The sequence below is a fragment of the Chenopodium quinoa genome, unplaced genomic scaffold, assembly GCF_001683475.1.
Source record: "Chenopodium quinoa cultivar QQ74 unplaced genomic scaffold, ASM168347v1, whole genome shotgun sequence".
Lineage (NCBI taxonomy): Eukaryota > Viridiplantae > Streptophyta > Magnoliopsida > Caryophyllales > Amaranthaceae > Chenopodium > Chenopodium quinoa.
In genome coordinates, this window is record NW_018744689.1 from 219888 (window position 1) to 235502 (window position 15615).

The following is a 15615-nucleotide window of genomic DNA, read 5'->3' on the forward strand; positions in this document are numbered from 1 at the left end:
TAAGATAAGTTGTGGTTTTAATGTCTTTAATTGTAATTTAATATTTTTATAAATAAAGTTATAATTTAATTAGTACATATGAAATATTGTTATTTTATTGAAAATAAAACTCTAAACCAACATATTTATCCTAAAAATCTATCCAAATTTTATTGAAAATACTTCTAAACTAACTTTTTTATCCTGTATAATCTATCTAAATCTATTCAACTTTTTTTTATCTTAAAATAAAAGTAATTGTTGCCTAGGTGGTGTGGCACTTGGCAAAAAGTTGTAAAGTCGAGTGTCGCAGTCTCGTGCCCTGGCTAACAGCTTTATTTATTAGTTACCAGTTTTGTGCCCGGGTGATGCCTAGATCGATGGTTGATAAAATTTTAAAATAACATTTTTACTTGAATGTTGAATATGGTCAAATAATTCGTTTTGATAATGTAGGATATTTAGACATATGATATCATATGACTTATATATATATATATATATAATAGTATACCTTTTGTACTTATGTTTGTATAGGATACTTCCTCCGTTCTTTTTTACTTGACCCGCTTTGACTTTTACACTATTCACCACTCTTCTTTTGACCATCTTTTGTGAATTATATATAAGTAAAAAACATATTTATGTGAGATCTTGTTGGATTCGTCTTAATAAGTACTATCATAATATATAAGTTTATATTGTTTACTTATGGAGAATTAAAGTTATTGGTCATTAAAATTTTGCATTGACAAATGTGATTAAAGAAACAGGTCAAGTAAAAAAAACGGAGAAAGTATATGTTATTAATGACTTTAAATTATTTGAACTTAAATTATTTTCACAGAACTGAAAGTATTTTTTACCAATTTAAAATTATTTTTATTGATTAAAATTTATTTTTACCGATTCTCTAATATTTTTTAAATAAATTAAATAACAATGCATTTTGTATGCGGCTAGCCACACTATCTGGCCGGACAAAGTAACCCCTATAAAACTGACCGAGTAATGCTTGTAATACTAACTGAGTAACTAACCTCTAACACTGACTAAGTAACCCCTATCTATAACACTGATTGAATAACCACTATAACACTAACCAAGTAAATCGTATAGCACTAACGAAGTAACTCTTGTAATAGTTGGTGATACAGTTTGGCTAGCTACGTATAAAAGTTTATAAATGGATCTTATTTTAAAGAACTTTTTAAAACGAATTTGTTGATGGAAATAGAATTGAGTTATAAGATATTTATTAAAAGTTATGATTAAGTTTGTATATATGAAATATTATAATTCTATCGATAATAAAACTCTATACAATAATTTTTTCTTAAAAAATCTATCCAAAAATCGCTTATTTAGCATCATGTGTCACAGTAATACGTATTTATCTCCTATATGAAGCAACACTTGGGTGAAAAACTGAAATGCCAAGTGTCGCTGTCTCGTACCTGGCTCCGAGACTGACTTTATTTATTAGGAGATAATATTAGATCTGTGCAATTTTATGGTTTTATTTAAAAAAAAAATCCAATTTATTATTATTTTTTACTTTTTATTATTTTTTTTAACCGACGGAGTTTTGTCATTTATTACAGCCGAAAAATTCAAATTTGAAAGAAGAAGGAAGCGTTACAACATCCAGATTGCCACGAACACAGCCATAACACCAGGAGAGAGATTAGCTCCCTCCAGCCTCCTTCCCTCTTTCCAATTATTCCCTTCCTCTTTCCATCTTTCATCTTCAACCTCTCGCTCTTTCTTCATTCTCTGCAATTCCAATCCCAATTTCCAACCATTTTTTATCACTTCTTCTCTATTCCAATTTGATCCAAAGTTTCACAAAATTCATGAAATCATTTTTCTGTTATACTTAGCTTCCTCTCGATTCTTCTAATCTGATTATTTTTTGATTGATTGATTGGAGAGTATGGCAACTACGCCGCCATTGAATAAGGTGGAGAGAGCTCACCAGATGTATCGTGAGGGACGTTACAGAGAAGCATTAGGGTTTTATTCCGATGCCGTCGTTGTTGCCAAGACTAAAGCGCAGAAGATCGCACTTCATAGTAATCGCGCTGCCTGCTTTCTTAAATTGCACGATTTTAAGATGGTTTGTTTCCTTCTTTCATTGATTTTATTTTCGTAAATGTTAAATTTCATGGTGAAAGTACCTCTCAACATTGTCAATTTCTGATAATTACCTAATTATTTTTGATTCCAAGTTTAATACTTATTTCTGATAATTACCTAATTATTCTGAGCTCTGAATATTGTGAATTTCACGATTTAATGGATTTTCATATGACTATTACTTATTTTATTTTAATTTAGAAATAGTTCCGAATTTTGTACTATAATATTAAGTTTTTTTTTTTTTTTTTTTTTTTTTTTTTAAATAAAAAATAAATCTGAAGTTAGAACTGTAAATGATAGAAGTAATGCGGAGAAAATACATGGTGATCTTCATGTAATTGCAATATTGTAAATACGTGCTCATTTTTTAATGTTCATGAGCAAAATTGCTACTTGAAGTAATGGTTTTGGTGCAAAGTCGCAACTTGAAGTAGTGATTTTGCCATGAATAGTGAAAAGGAAATTTAGAAAATAACACCACAAATTTCACAAAAATTGGATTATAACACCACAAAATCTCAAACTTTTATTATAACACCTCAAAAAAAACAAAACATTTGATTTTACCACCATCTTACGAGGATTCTGGGATGGAATCCGTTAGTGGGGCTCACTGTGGACACGTGTCACTTAGCGATTTGTTTTTTTAAAAAAGATAAATACAAAAAAAAAAAAACCTAAATCCTAACCCAACCCAGCCCCACCACCGGAACCACCTGCCCAAGCCGCCGACAGCCCAAAGCCAACAGCCGGAACCCCCTGACCCCACCTAAACCACCGAATCCACCTAATCCCCCCTTCCTCCTCCCCAAAAACCCCCCCAACCACCTCTAAACTGACGAGTGACGACTCACCCTTTCCCTTTTCCCCCTCCACGAAAAACACCCTAACCCATTTGGCCCACCACGAAAACCACCCTTGAAACGACCATCAACATCGGCCATCGAATTCGACCATTGAGGGCTGCATGGTCGATTTCGGCCGTCTGGAGGATGAAGGATAAGGTATGCGTGGTTTTTCACGGTGGCTGGGTGCTGATTTTTCGGTAGTGGCTGTGCTGGGGTGTCTCTGGATTGGGCTAGGATGGGGCGCCGTGCTATTGGTCGGCTTCGGTGGATTTCCCTCGTGCTGGGGCGCCGGTGGTTGGGGTGGGATGGAGAGAGGTCTGCCAACGGTGGAGGACAGGGTGGCTGGTGGTGGGGCTTGGGTTGTGTTAGAGTTTAGTTTATTTTTTTTTATTTTTTTTAAAAAACCAAAGGTTATAGACACGTGTATGTGGTGGGCCCCACTAACGGATTCCATCCAAAAATCCGTTAAGTGGTGGCGAAATCCAATTTTTGTGGTGTTGTATTAAGAGTTTGAAATTTTGTGGTGTTATAATCCAATTTTTGTGAAATTTGTGGTGTTATTTTCTAATTTTTCCTAGTGAAAAAAAGGGGAAAACCCCTACTTGAAGTAAAAAACTTGGTTTTCTACAAGATCAATGGTGGCGCCCTTGGTAATGTGAGAATTGATTTTCGAAAATCCGAAAACATAAGCACTATTGATAACATTCTACTACCCCAACGCAAGTATAGAGGCAATTAAAGAATCGAACCGCTAGGACTGTCTGACCACAATCACGCAAAACCGAAAACTGTAATCCTTGTATTCTGGGGTTTATGTTGTATGTTATAGAAGGTTCACCTTTATGTAGTCCAGTCATCCCGTGGTTTTTGTTGTTGTCATTTGAATGATTTCCTCTGTGTATATTTCTCCCTATTTTGAACTTTAGAAGCAAAGGGCATACTATGTGTATGAAAACTGCTGTTTACAGCAAATCTGTTATTTTGTAGCTGTGTTACATTACATTATATGTGTAATTTTGTAACAAAAGAAATTTGAATGAAAATTAAGGCGAAAGTATATCTTGATACATAAGCACTTTAAAGCTGATCTACTAAATTGCAAGATCTGCCCCCTAGTAGTTTGTGTATGCACAATGGTGAGTAGTCTGAGTATCATATTATTGATCTGTAGCAGATAATGTATCTTCAACTTTTTCCTTGTGTGAAATCAATCTATGTATTCAAAAGAAATTTTTTTTGTAACAAGGGGGAGGGGTAACATTGATCTGACTCCAGGTCTCTGTTCTGGAAGGCTGGAGCAAGATGCACAAGAGCCACTGCCTTTAATGCGGAAATTGATTCCCTTTACAGAATTTAGCTGAAAGAATTATTTGATTGATATAATGATGGGAGATCGTACTTTTTATTTTATTATACTTCTGATGTTATAGGCAGCTGATGAATGTACATCTGTTCTTGAGCTCGATCATAAGCACACTGGAGCATTAATGTTGCGTGCTCAAACTTTGGTCACTCTGAAGGAGTATCAGTCAGCACTTTTCGATGTGAATCGGCTTCTTGAGTTAAATCCCTCGTCCGAAGTATATCTTAACCTTCAAGCACGTTTAAAAACACAATTGGTATGTCCTCATGTCTTTAGCAAGTGTCAGAATCTAATATATTGGTGTCGTCCGTCCTCCAGCTCCTCCCCCCCCAATATGATTAATAGGTATGTTTTGAATACCCATTCTGCATTTTACTGAATCAAACAGCCGATGGTCATTTGTGCTGCTGAATAACTGATAAATGTTTGTGTTGGTGGTGTGAGAAATTGAAAATTAATAGTGAATGGGATTTTGTTCCAACTGGCATCCATAATATTGTATTGGGTGTATAATGATTTTGAACATAGATTATTGCTTAACCTCCTAGGTATGAGATGATTTTGTTGAGTGAAAATTTGCGATTTAAATATATTATGGAGAGTGACATCTAGATATAGATTATGCGATAAAATGGAGAATATCCAAGTTTATGGTACTGATGCAAGTTATGTGCTATTGCAATTTAAAGATTTGTTTCAGAAACTGTCTCAAATTACCAAAACTTTTTGGGGTTTCTGATCAATTAGGGTCGAATATCAGATTGGTATAAAAATAGACTTCTTTGCCAGTTTGGTATAAATAAAGAAAAAGCTTTGGTCATTTTAAGGTAAAAATTAATGCTCGGCATCATGTAGGCCTTTATTCTCTTGGAATGATGAGTCATGTGCTTGTCTCTACCATTATTTCATTTTTCCTTGTTTCCCTGGTATTGTTCATTCCTTCCTCCTCTTCCCCTGTTCCCTCTTACCCCTCATATTGTGCTACTCCTCATGGAGTACAAATTTGTACATTTGTCCTCGTGTGTGGGGGGGGGGGGGGGGTGGGTTGGGTGGTGGTTTGTTTAATTTTCTATATATTTTGGAATCTTTGTCTAAGCATTTAGAAGGAAGAGCCAATTTCATTGACAACGTGGACTTTATTTCATATCTTAGATTAAGAATGAAGAATTAAAGTATTAAGCATCTGAGATTCTTGTTTTAAAATACATGGAAATTAAATTTCCCCTGTTTCTAATACAAATCCCATCTTTATATTCGTTGACTATTGCTGTTGCAGTTCCGAAATTTTGAAAGCACTTTATACCCTGGTTTTGAAAGTGATGGTCAGGACTGAGAGTGAGACTTTTAATTATATGGCTGATAAATATTCCTATGCTATTTTTCTGTTTGCATCTTGTGTTTTTCCTTCCCTCTATGTTCAGCTCACCAATTTTCTGAGCAATATGTTTCTTTATATCTTATATTTTACTTTGAATCCTGCACTAACAAGAGTTTAATAGTAGCTGAAAAAACATAGGAAGGACTAAATCTATGGAACAGGGAAAAATTAGAGGAAAGGGAAAAGGAGGAGAAAGGAAGGTAAATGTTTAATAATGGGAACAAGCTCCCTCTTGACTAAAAATGAGGGATCAAATGTCTTCCGGCATTTGTTTTTTATAAGTGGCCTAATCTTGTAATATGGGGTGTTCCTCATTAGTAGCCATATACATTTGCACATTTTCATTGGAGCAAATTAATTAAAAAATCACTTAAATAGCATTGAAATTATAAGTTTTCTGTAATATGGTAATATTTTAGTAATTCTCACACAATCAACCTAAAATGGATTTAAATTAACATAACTTCACCACCACACCACCATACCCTCACCACCATCGCGCACCTTCACCACCCTACCTTACCCCCAAAAACACCTTGCCAGCCCACCCCCTCTCCCTAAGCATCCAACCGCCCCTCCCCCTCCCCTTAAACACCCGGCCGCCCCTTCCTTCCCTTCGAACCACCCATTTTGACCCCCACCCCCTGGAAATCCTTACCCTTCCTCTGAAACCCTCAACTGCCCCTCTGAAACCCTCAACAACCCCTTCCTCTCCCTCCAAACCCTTTTCCCTTCCTCTCTTCTCACACCTTTTTCAGCGGGGAATACGGAAGGGGTGGTTGATGGTTTTGCAGGGAGAGGGAAGGGTTTAGGAGATGCGATTGGGTTGTTTGGGGGGAAGAGGAGGGGCAACATTGTGTTTGATGGGTGGGGGGAAGTTCGGGGGGGACGAGAAGGGCAGTAGGGGATTTAGGTGTGGGTGGAGAGGCGGGAGGGGGAGAGGGGGAGTGGGCGGTTGGGTGTTTTTAGGGCGGGGGAGGGGTGGCAAGGTAGTGGTCGTGTGTTTAGGGGTGGGGGTTTGTGGTGGCAGCGGTGGTGAGGTTGATGGTATATGGGTGTGGTGGTAAGAGTGTTAATTAATTAACCAAGGTTAATTGTATCATAATTATTATAATAAAGCTAGATTAGCAAAAGATTGTAGCTTCTATGTTATTTAAGAGATTTATGAAATAAAATTGCTACCAATGAGAATGAGCAAATGTATATGGGCTACCAAGAGAACCCTTTTTTTTTTTTTTTTTTTTTTTTTTTCTCTTTTGGTAATTTTCCCTTCAGATCTAAAAGGTAGTCTATGCTCATGTATCTGTTGTCAATATATCACCTCTTGGCACTCTATTGAAAATGGGTATTGGGCCAATTTTTTTGGGTAATTTTCCCTTCAGATTTTGAAGGCAGTCTATGCTTATGGATCTGTTGTAAATACAACACCTCTTGCTTCAGACCACTTATTTTGATTTGTACGAATGGGATCTACCTTTAACAATTCGCTTAGCAATTCTTAAGAAGCAATTCATTAATCCGGATATATTTTTGAAACTAAAGAGACCATTTATTTTCTCAACTTTGCCTAATGTATATTTATCACTCATCATGTATTCAGTATTCTATGCCTTGCTTTTCATATTATTTCACATTACTCATTTTTCTTTGAAACCTTACTTTATTTTAAGATAAAGTATTAAAGTTTATTTTACATGAAAGCTTTTCTAAATTGATCTATTGGACAAAGTGACAGCTAACATTGTACATGATTCTTGTAACCAAAGGAATCATAAAGACAAATCTTTTGCTTGCTGTGCTGGTCTCTTTTTTTTTTTCTATTTTTTTTTTTGTTAGTTATTAGCCTCTAATAGCAAACAAAGGGTGGTGATTTCTTTTTATTAGCCTACATGCTGCACACCGCTGTTGCTTTAGGTGCTTTCTCTTTGTGGACCTTATCTTTTACACTAAGCTGTTTTTGAGATGGTGTATTTTTTGCTCAAGGAAGTCACTTTCTCCAATACCTGAGGTTGATTCTGAGCTGGAGGAAGATGATGAAGACATTAATGAAGATACATTGAAAAGCTCTGAACAAGAGGATGGAGAAAATAATTATGTGGAAGACTCAACAGGTATAGTTGAGAAACCTGAACCGAATGTCCACACATCTAATGGCTTCATTACCCCTGAAAGCAATGGAAGCCTGAAAGCTGCTGATCCTCATTCGAAGGGATGGCAAACAATCCCAAAACCAAAGGGACATTCTAGACTTGACTATTCACGATGGGATAGCGTAGAAGATGGTTCAAGTGAAGACGACGATGACAATGATGCTGATGAAGAAATTCAGCCACATTTTAGGTTCCGTGTGAAAACTGTTGATGTCAGACCAGTTAAATGAATGTTCATAACTTCATACATATATAGCAAAGGTATCTTGATAAACCTGGGGCTGCTACTCGTTTTATACAAGCATATGCTACGAGAACCTGTGGCTGTCCAGGTTTATGTGGGCACCCTAGCAACTTGATTTGTCCAGAGTCGACTATCTTAGGCAAGCCATTGGTTCATCCTGATGCCTGGTGATTAGGCTCCCTGCAGCTTGAATGTTTATGGTGCTGCTCAAGTCCGCTACATACTAGCCACATTAATATATGCAGAATGCAATGACTGAAAATGTTTGTGAAATGGCATGTCATTATATGTGTATATTTTCATTTGTAAATTACAAATACAGATTTGTTACTTTTTTGTAGAGATGATGAATTGTATATATAAAAGAAATTCATTTATTTTCACCGTTAAGAACTCAGATAGTGCACTCTTTATAAAATTATGCTCACTTGGATAATTTTGTTAATGTCTTTGATTTTAGTGGGAACAAATGTGAAACAGCCACAGGAGACAAGATGGTGTACTCCAATGCAAAGAACAGAACACCCCCCCCCCTCCCAAAAAAGAGGGAAATCGGTGCGCAGATGATTATTACTGTAATACTTTTTCTTATAAACATATTAATCTGACCACAGGCTGATATCTGTAAACAATAATATGACATTTGGCTGATATATCAAAAATAACACACCTTGTTTATTTTAGAATAATATGACTTTTGAAGGGCATTTGCTTTAAATAGAACTTGAAAAACCTATAAATTTAGCCGATTTAGAGCTTGTTTACTAATTTTTACTTATTTGATTTGGTATGATTTGATCTGATCTGATCGTCTGAGTAGACCAAACTTTAACCTTATGTGTATGATAATCTATAAAGAAAAAATATATCTGGTAGGGTCTTGTTAGATTCGTAATAATATGTGTCTTATTACTATGTAATTTAATAATTTTTTTTCCTTACGAAATGTAAAATATTTAGCATAAAAAACCACACAGGAAACAAAAAAGTGTGTCCGAACTTAATTTTTCTAGTTTGATCTAATCTTATATTTTTAAACTGATTTGATCTCAACTTATTTCCTTTGAAATAAGTAAAAATAAGTTGGCCTATTCATGACCTTCATCGGTCCGCTATTTGTTTGTTAGAAGAATTTTTTTAGTTTAATTATAACAATTTCTTCTTTTTCAAAATGTTTTTTTCCTTAAAAAAGTTTCTTTATCGTAAAATCACATCACCCTTCCGACAGTCATCCCCCTCCCCCTTTTGGGCTCCCGCACACCACTATTACCCCCTTCTGCTTCCTGGCCCCATTGTATGTATCGAGATATCGATACTATGGATAAAGTGAAGTTGAGGGAATGGAAAGGATTTGAAAATCTAAAGAAAAGTGATATTTATTTTTAGGAAAAAATCACTTAAAAATCCCAATTATGAGCGATTTACTTCTAATAATCCCAACTAAGGATTATTATTTAATTTTAACTATGCTATCACTTTGCCTGTAGTAGTCCCAACCGGTAAACAAGTGGTCAACAACCTGTTATTACAAGTTACCAAGACACGTGCCAACACGCGATTGCTCCAAAAAAAAAGTAAAAAAATTTGAAAAAAAAGGAGGTGTTTAGGGGATTTTTCCCCGCCACGTGGACCAGTCAGCACCTGCCACGTGTCATCCACGTGGACCATTCAGGGGCTGCCACGTGTCATGCTCCAGGAGGTCCAGCATGGACCAATCGTGCTACGCCACGTGGCCCATTATCTGCCAACTCAGGAAAACGGCCACCTGGGCCCGAATCCCAAGGCAGACCCAATTAGTCCTAGGTTTACCATTTAACCTAGTATGGGGCACGTATTTCGAGACTATAAATACAGTAATTAGCCTTCATTAAAGGAAAAATAGAGTTAATTAATCATCTCACCTAGAGAAGCCTAAACACACGTGCATACTAATCGCTAGACCAGACTTAACATTATTTGCACTCCCCGATCACTCCTCCCCTTCGAGGAACCAGATCACCCTTTTTACTTTCCGCACCTTTTACTCCACATACAAGTACTAACTTGATCGTCGGAGGCGGAGCTCCCACCACCCGGAGTCTTTGTTGTTTTGTAGGTACAAGCGTAAGGATACCAGTCCCGGAATTGTAACTCTTCCGCAGGACATCAAAAAAACCCCGAAACATTTTGGCGCCGTCTGTGGGGAGAGTACTTTCGAGATAGAATCACAGTCTGTACCAATTTTAAGTGAGAAGCGTCCCATGGACGACCCCCTGGTTCAGACGGGCTAGGATACTGATAATGAGATTGAAGTCGAGACTCATACAGCCTCTGACAGGACCTTAAGAGCTCGACGCACCCGTCCCACTGAAAGGAGGGAACGGGAGGACTGCCTGGCTGGATCTAGTAAACTAGCTGGCCAGCCGCTTGATCATCAACAGGTGGCTGAGGGATCTGCCCCCATCACTAGAAACGAATTCATGACCTTCATGAATAGTTTCAAGGGGGAGATCCAGGAGCTTATCAATAAAAGGACGACCGTTCCACCAAAGGAACAGTTGGCCAGAAGACCCTCCCAATCTGGGAGGAAGAAGCTTGTAAAGGATCGGGAGGCGACTCCTTACCCTAAGCCTAGGGCGAGGGAGGAACCAGTGATAGACCTAACTAAGTACCACTTTCCCTCACCAGGGAAGAGAAAGCCCACCCTTCATGTTCAGCCGGACGGGTCAAAGAGAACTTACTTTGATGCCCGAACGTTGCTTGAGCAGAAGAAGAATGACCGACTGTCAGAGTCGGCCTCTACGTCTGATTTTCAAGACAACCTACATAATACCTCCTTGAGGTATTCAAAATCAAATTATGAGAGCCAGACGCCCGGAGCCTCCTCTCGTTCTGCTTCCCAGAAGCATCAGGCGGCCCCGTATGTGCCTCCTCAACCATACGTCCCGCAGTTGATGTGTGGCATTTATGCCACCATTTTAACCCTTTTCACTACCGATTTCCCCCGGCTTTGTCACTTGCTTATGCCTCTTTTCACCCCTTTTATCTTGATTTTTGTCATTTTAGCTCCCTCTCGTATCTTCGCTTCCCTTTTGTCTTTTCTTTTAGTTTTTACCTCCTTTTTCTGTGTTTTGACAGCTCCCAGCGCTCGTGTGCGAATCACGAATTAATAGCTCGAGTGGAGATGCCAAAGGATCTTGCCAAGGGAGTGAAGATGCCAAAATGGAGAGGGCGCGCTGTTCGGATAGGCCGCGGGCGCGGACAGGAAAACCCTGAAGCCAGCAGGAGAAAGTAGAGATGGCGAGCCGCGGGCGCGGAGCATAGGGGCCGCGGGCGTGGCATTGGCCCCGCGGGCGCGGCAGAGAAGACCCGCGGGCGCGTCATTTTCCCCCGCAAGCGCGGCATTCTGGGTTTGACGAGGCTATTTACCCAGCTTGGAGAGGGCGCGACAGCCTGTTCGGAGAGCCCTCTCCCTTGCCCTTTTTCTTCCTTTTGGTAGAAAATTATAAATAGTCTCTTGCTTGAGTTTTTCATTCATTCACTATTCCATTGGCCTAAAATCATTTGTAGAGAGAGAATTTCATGGCTTCTAGAGAGAGAAAACACTAGTGTTCAAGAATCAATCTTTGTAATCAAATATTCAAGCTTTCTTCTAGATTGTTGCTACTACTTTGATGATTTGGTAATCTTTCATCTTTATAATATCAATCTTTACTTTTGTTTCTCTAGTTTTTGATCTTCTTTGTTTTATTGTTCTTACTTGAGTTTACTTTCATAAATATTCAAGCTTTATTAGTTTCTTTGATTTCCTTTCAAGTTAGAATCATGTTAGGTTGCGTTGATATTGAATACATGCTTATGTTAGTTGTTATGGCTATTCCCTTCCTTCTAGCTTAGGTTTTTTGCTAGGGAAGGGGGTGAAAATCATGTGTACTTGACTATCTATTGATTATTGATTGGGACTTATTCTTGAGTTGATGATTTGAGCTATAATATGCTTGGAGTTAGTGTGTGCATCTCTAATCCCAAGAGTCTAGCCCTTGATTGAATGCATGAGAATGATTTAATCTAGGTGTGAATGATTTCATCGACTTGCTTGAGTAGTTGCATGAGAATGAACTATCTTAGGTAGAGTTTATACTCCTAGAATCGGTTTCCTATCAGTTTTCATTAGTACTCCTTGCTCATGATTGAATCCCCCTCTCCCTAGTGCTTTTATCATTGTTATCTCTCTAATCTTGTCCATTTATTTTGCATTTAAGAGTGTTTAATCTATTTCCCTTGTTTTTAGTTTATTCTAGGCTCAATAGTAGTTGGTTTGTCCATAGGATTCTTCAAACACAAATCTAAATACCCCTTTTTGTTACTAGCAATTTCTCCTCGATTTCATATTAATTGTGCTAAATCCCCGTTTCCTTGGGAATCGACCCTACCTTACCGCTATCTAAATAAAAATTGATAGTGTTAGGATAGGAGTTATAAATTGTAATTTTGATCTAGGATAGTAAACTAATGACCTATTGTCCACCGATCAAAATTTTAACGCCGTTGCCGGGGAGACAGCTAGTTTTGCACATTTATTTGCGTGATTTGTGGATTTTGTTGCTTTTTATTTAGTTCTTTTTCCACTTTCTAGTCATTGCTAATTGTTTGCTTAGCTTTGGTGAATGCAAAGAAGATCTCAAGGACCACCTACTCACAACCTTGATCACGAAATCGATCGCACCTTGAGACAAGTCCGTAGACTCTATCAAGAAGAGGGACGAGGTTTTGGTGCTATCTTTGATAGTGAGAGTGATTCTTGTTCCTCACATTCCCAAGGTGACGAAATGGCAGGACAACAAGCGGATGTTTTATTTCGAGAGTTCGGTAATCCGGAGGATTATGAGCTCACCGGTGGGATATTGTTACCCGTCACGGAAACTAACTTCACCATCCATCCTCAATACACTCGAATGGTTCAAGCGGAGCAATTCTCGGGTTCGCCAAGTGAAGACCCCATTAAGCATCTTGATAGGTTCCTTGAACTTTGTGCCATGATACAAACCAACCAAGTTTCTCAAGAATACATTCCCTGGATGCACCTATTCCGGCAATCTCTTGCGGGGAGAGCAAAGAAATGGCTCAAGCAAGTCAAGCCTAATTCTCTCACAAAATGGAGGGAAATTGTCCAAGCATTCTTGAAAAGGTTCATCTCCGAAGAGAAAACCGCCGAGATGAGGAGGAAGATAGCATCTTTTGAACAAGAGGCGGAGGAAAGCCTTAGTGAAGCTTGGGAGAGGTTTAAAGAGTTGGTGCAAGCATGTCCTCACCATGAATACAATCAAAGCTTACTCATGAGGTTCTTCTATGATGGTTTGGAACCAATGTCTCGAGTTAATTTGGATGCGGGGGCGGGTGGACAATTGATCAAAGTCCCTCAAAATCAAGTTGAAGCAACAATCGAAGAGGTAGTCAAAAACTACTCTTGGGGAGGAAGAAGGAGGAATGCGCCAAAGAAAGGTGGGAAGTATGAGTTGGAGAAAGTCGATCAATTGCAACATCAAATTGAGATGTTGACAAAAGGGCTTGCCAAGTTGAATACAAGTGTTGCTAGTGGTTCAAGCTCCTCCCAAGTCAACTCTTTCTCTTGTCAAAATTGTGGTGGCACCAACCACGATACATCCTATTGTGGAGGGTTAAGCCCGGAGCATGTAGCGGCATACAACACAAGGCAAGAAGGATTTAGGGGAGGTGGCGGTGGAGTAGCTTGGAGACAACCACCACCCGGATTTGCAACCCCACCTCAACAATGGAATCAACAAGCTCAACAACCATACAACTCAAGCCTCTAATATCAAAACCCACCTCCATTCCAAACCCAAAATCAAAGAGGAAACTACCCAAGAAACAACCAACACAATAATCAACACCAATACCAAAATCAAACCCAAGCAACTCAAAGAAGTCAAGAGCAAGCATCTCAACCCGATTCTACTCAAACTCAAATTCTTCAATAACTTCAAGCCATGAATCAACAAATGCAAGAATTCAAGGCTCATAACAAGATGGTTGATTCACAACTAGCACAATTGGCCGAGAGGGTTCCTTTCAACTCATCTTCCAACTTGCCCGGACAATCACAAACCAACCCTTCCAATATGGTGAAACCCGACTCTTGCAAGTCAATCACATTGAGATCGGGTACATCTTATGAGGGTCCCAAGGGAGAGGATGGCAAGGAAAAGAAGGAAGGAGAAGAGAAGATGAGTGAAGATAAAAAAGTTGAAGAAGAGAAGGTTGATGAGAAAGAGAAGAGTATGGAGAAAAAGAAGTCTAAGGATGTGGTGACATCCTCAACTTCTAGTGAGGCTAGAAACCTTGATGGACCGGTTCCTTTTCCCGGTCGGCTTGCGGAGAGAAAATTGAACGATAAATTTTCAAAGTTTCTAAGTGTGATGAAAAACTTACACATTAACCTCCCTTTCATTGAGGTTGTCACACAAATGCCCTCATACTCCAAGTTCTTGAAAGACATTCTCACCAACAAAAGGAAGCTCAATGATGAGCTTATCAGTCTTCCCCATCAAGTGAGTGCACTTGTTCAACACAAAATGCCCAAGAAACAAAAGGATCCGGGAAGCTTCACCTTGCCGGTCAAGATTGGGAACATGGAAGCTAGGGGTGCCCTAGCCGACCTCGGAGCAAGTGTTAGTTTTATCCCTCTATCCATTGCTCAAAAGCTTAATATTGAGATGATCCCCACAAGGAAAACCATTCAATTGGCCGATCGTTCGGTGAAGCTACCTTGTGGTGAGCTTGAAGATGTCCCTATTCAAGTTGGGCATATCTATGTGCCATGTGACTTTGTAGTGATGGATATGGAAGAAGATGTGGATACCCCTTTGATTTTAGGCCATGAAGCTCTTAAGACCTTTGGGGCGGTAATCAATTGCAAGAACAATACCATTACATGTGAGGTAGCCGATGAAAAAATTATCTTTGAATTCTCTAAGCTACTCAAGACCCCCATGGTTGAGAAGTGCTATAGGATTGATGTTGTTAATGAAGATCTAGATCTTTTGGGAAGGGTTATCATGAGTCCTCAAGATCCAATGGTTGAAGCTCTCACATGTGAGGAAGAGTACTTCTCCCAAGAAGCAAAGGAGTTTGCTATGGCCATTGAAGAAGCCAAAGAGGAGGAAGCGAGTGATCCTAAGCATGATGAGCTAGAACATGAGGAGGAAAAATTGGAGGAGAGTTCTAAGCCTCCTCCCAAGGTAGAACTCAAACCCCTTCCCCCTTCTTTGAAATATGCTTACCTTGGAAATGAGGGGAATACCCTATTATTGTCAATGCTTCCCTTAATGGTCTTGATTTGGAAAAATTAATTGTTGTTTTGAGAAAGTATAGAAATGTGATAGGGTATAGCATTGATGACATCAAGGGTATTAGCCCTTCTTTATGCATGCATCGTATTCACCTTGAGGATGATCAATCCACCTCCATTGGGCCTCAAAGGAGGTTGAACCCCAACCTCCAAGAGGTTGTCA

At 38.8% G+C, this 15615-nt stretch overlaps 1 protein-coding gene across 1 annotated transcript; it reads left to right on the plus strand.

Moving 5' to 3' along the window:
• The first annotated feature begins 1578 nt into the window (after positions 1-1578).
• LOC110702257 (sperm-associated antigen 1-like) lies at positions 1579-8487 on the plus strand. Its single transcript, XM_021879964.1, has 3 exons — positions 1579-2098; positions 4400-4588; positions 7698-8487. The coding sequence occupies exons 1-3, from the start codon at positions 1916-1918 to the stop codon at positions 8088-8090; spliced, it is 765 nt and encodes a 254-aa protein (XP_021735656.1). The 5' UTR covers positions 1579-1915; the 3' UTR covers positions 8091-8487.
• Positions 8488-15615: the final 7128 nt, after the last annotated feature.

Coding starts and splice junctions, on each gene's coding strand:
- LOC110702257 (XM_021879964.1), top strand. CDS start 1,916: ATGGCAACTACGCCGCCATTGAATAAGGTGGAGAGAGCTCACCAGATG. Junction 2,099..4,399: donor AATTGCACGATTTTAAGATG/GTTTGTTTCCTT, acceptor CTGATGTTATAG/GCAGCTGATGAATGTACATC. Junction 4,589..7,697: donor CACGTTTAAAAACACAATTG/GTATGTCCTCAT, acceptor TGCTCAAGGAAG/TCACTTTCTCCAATACCTGA.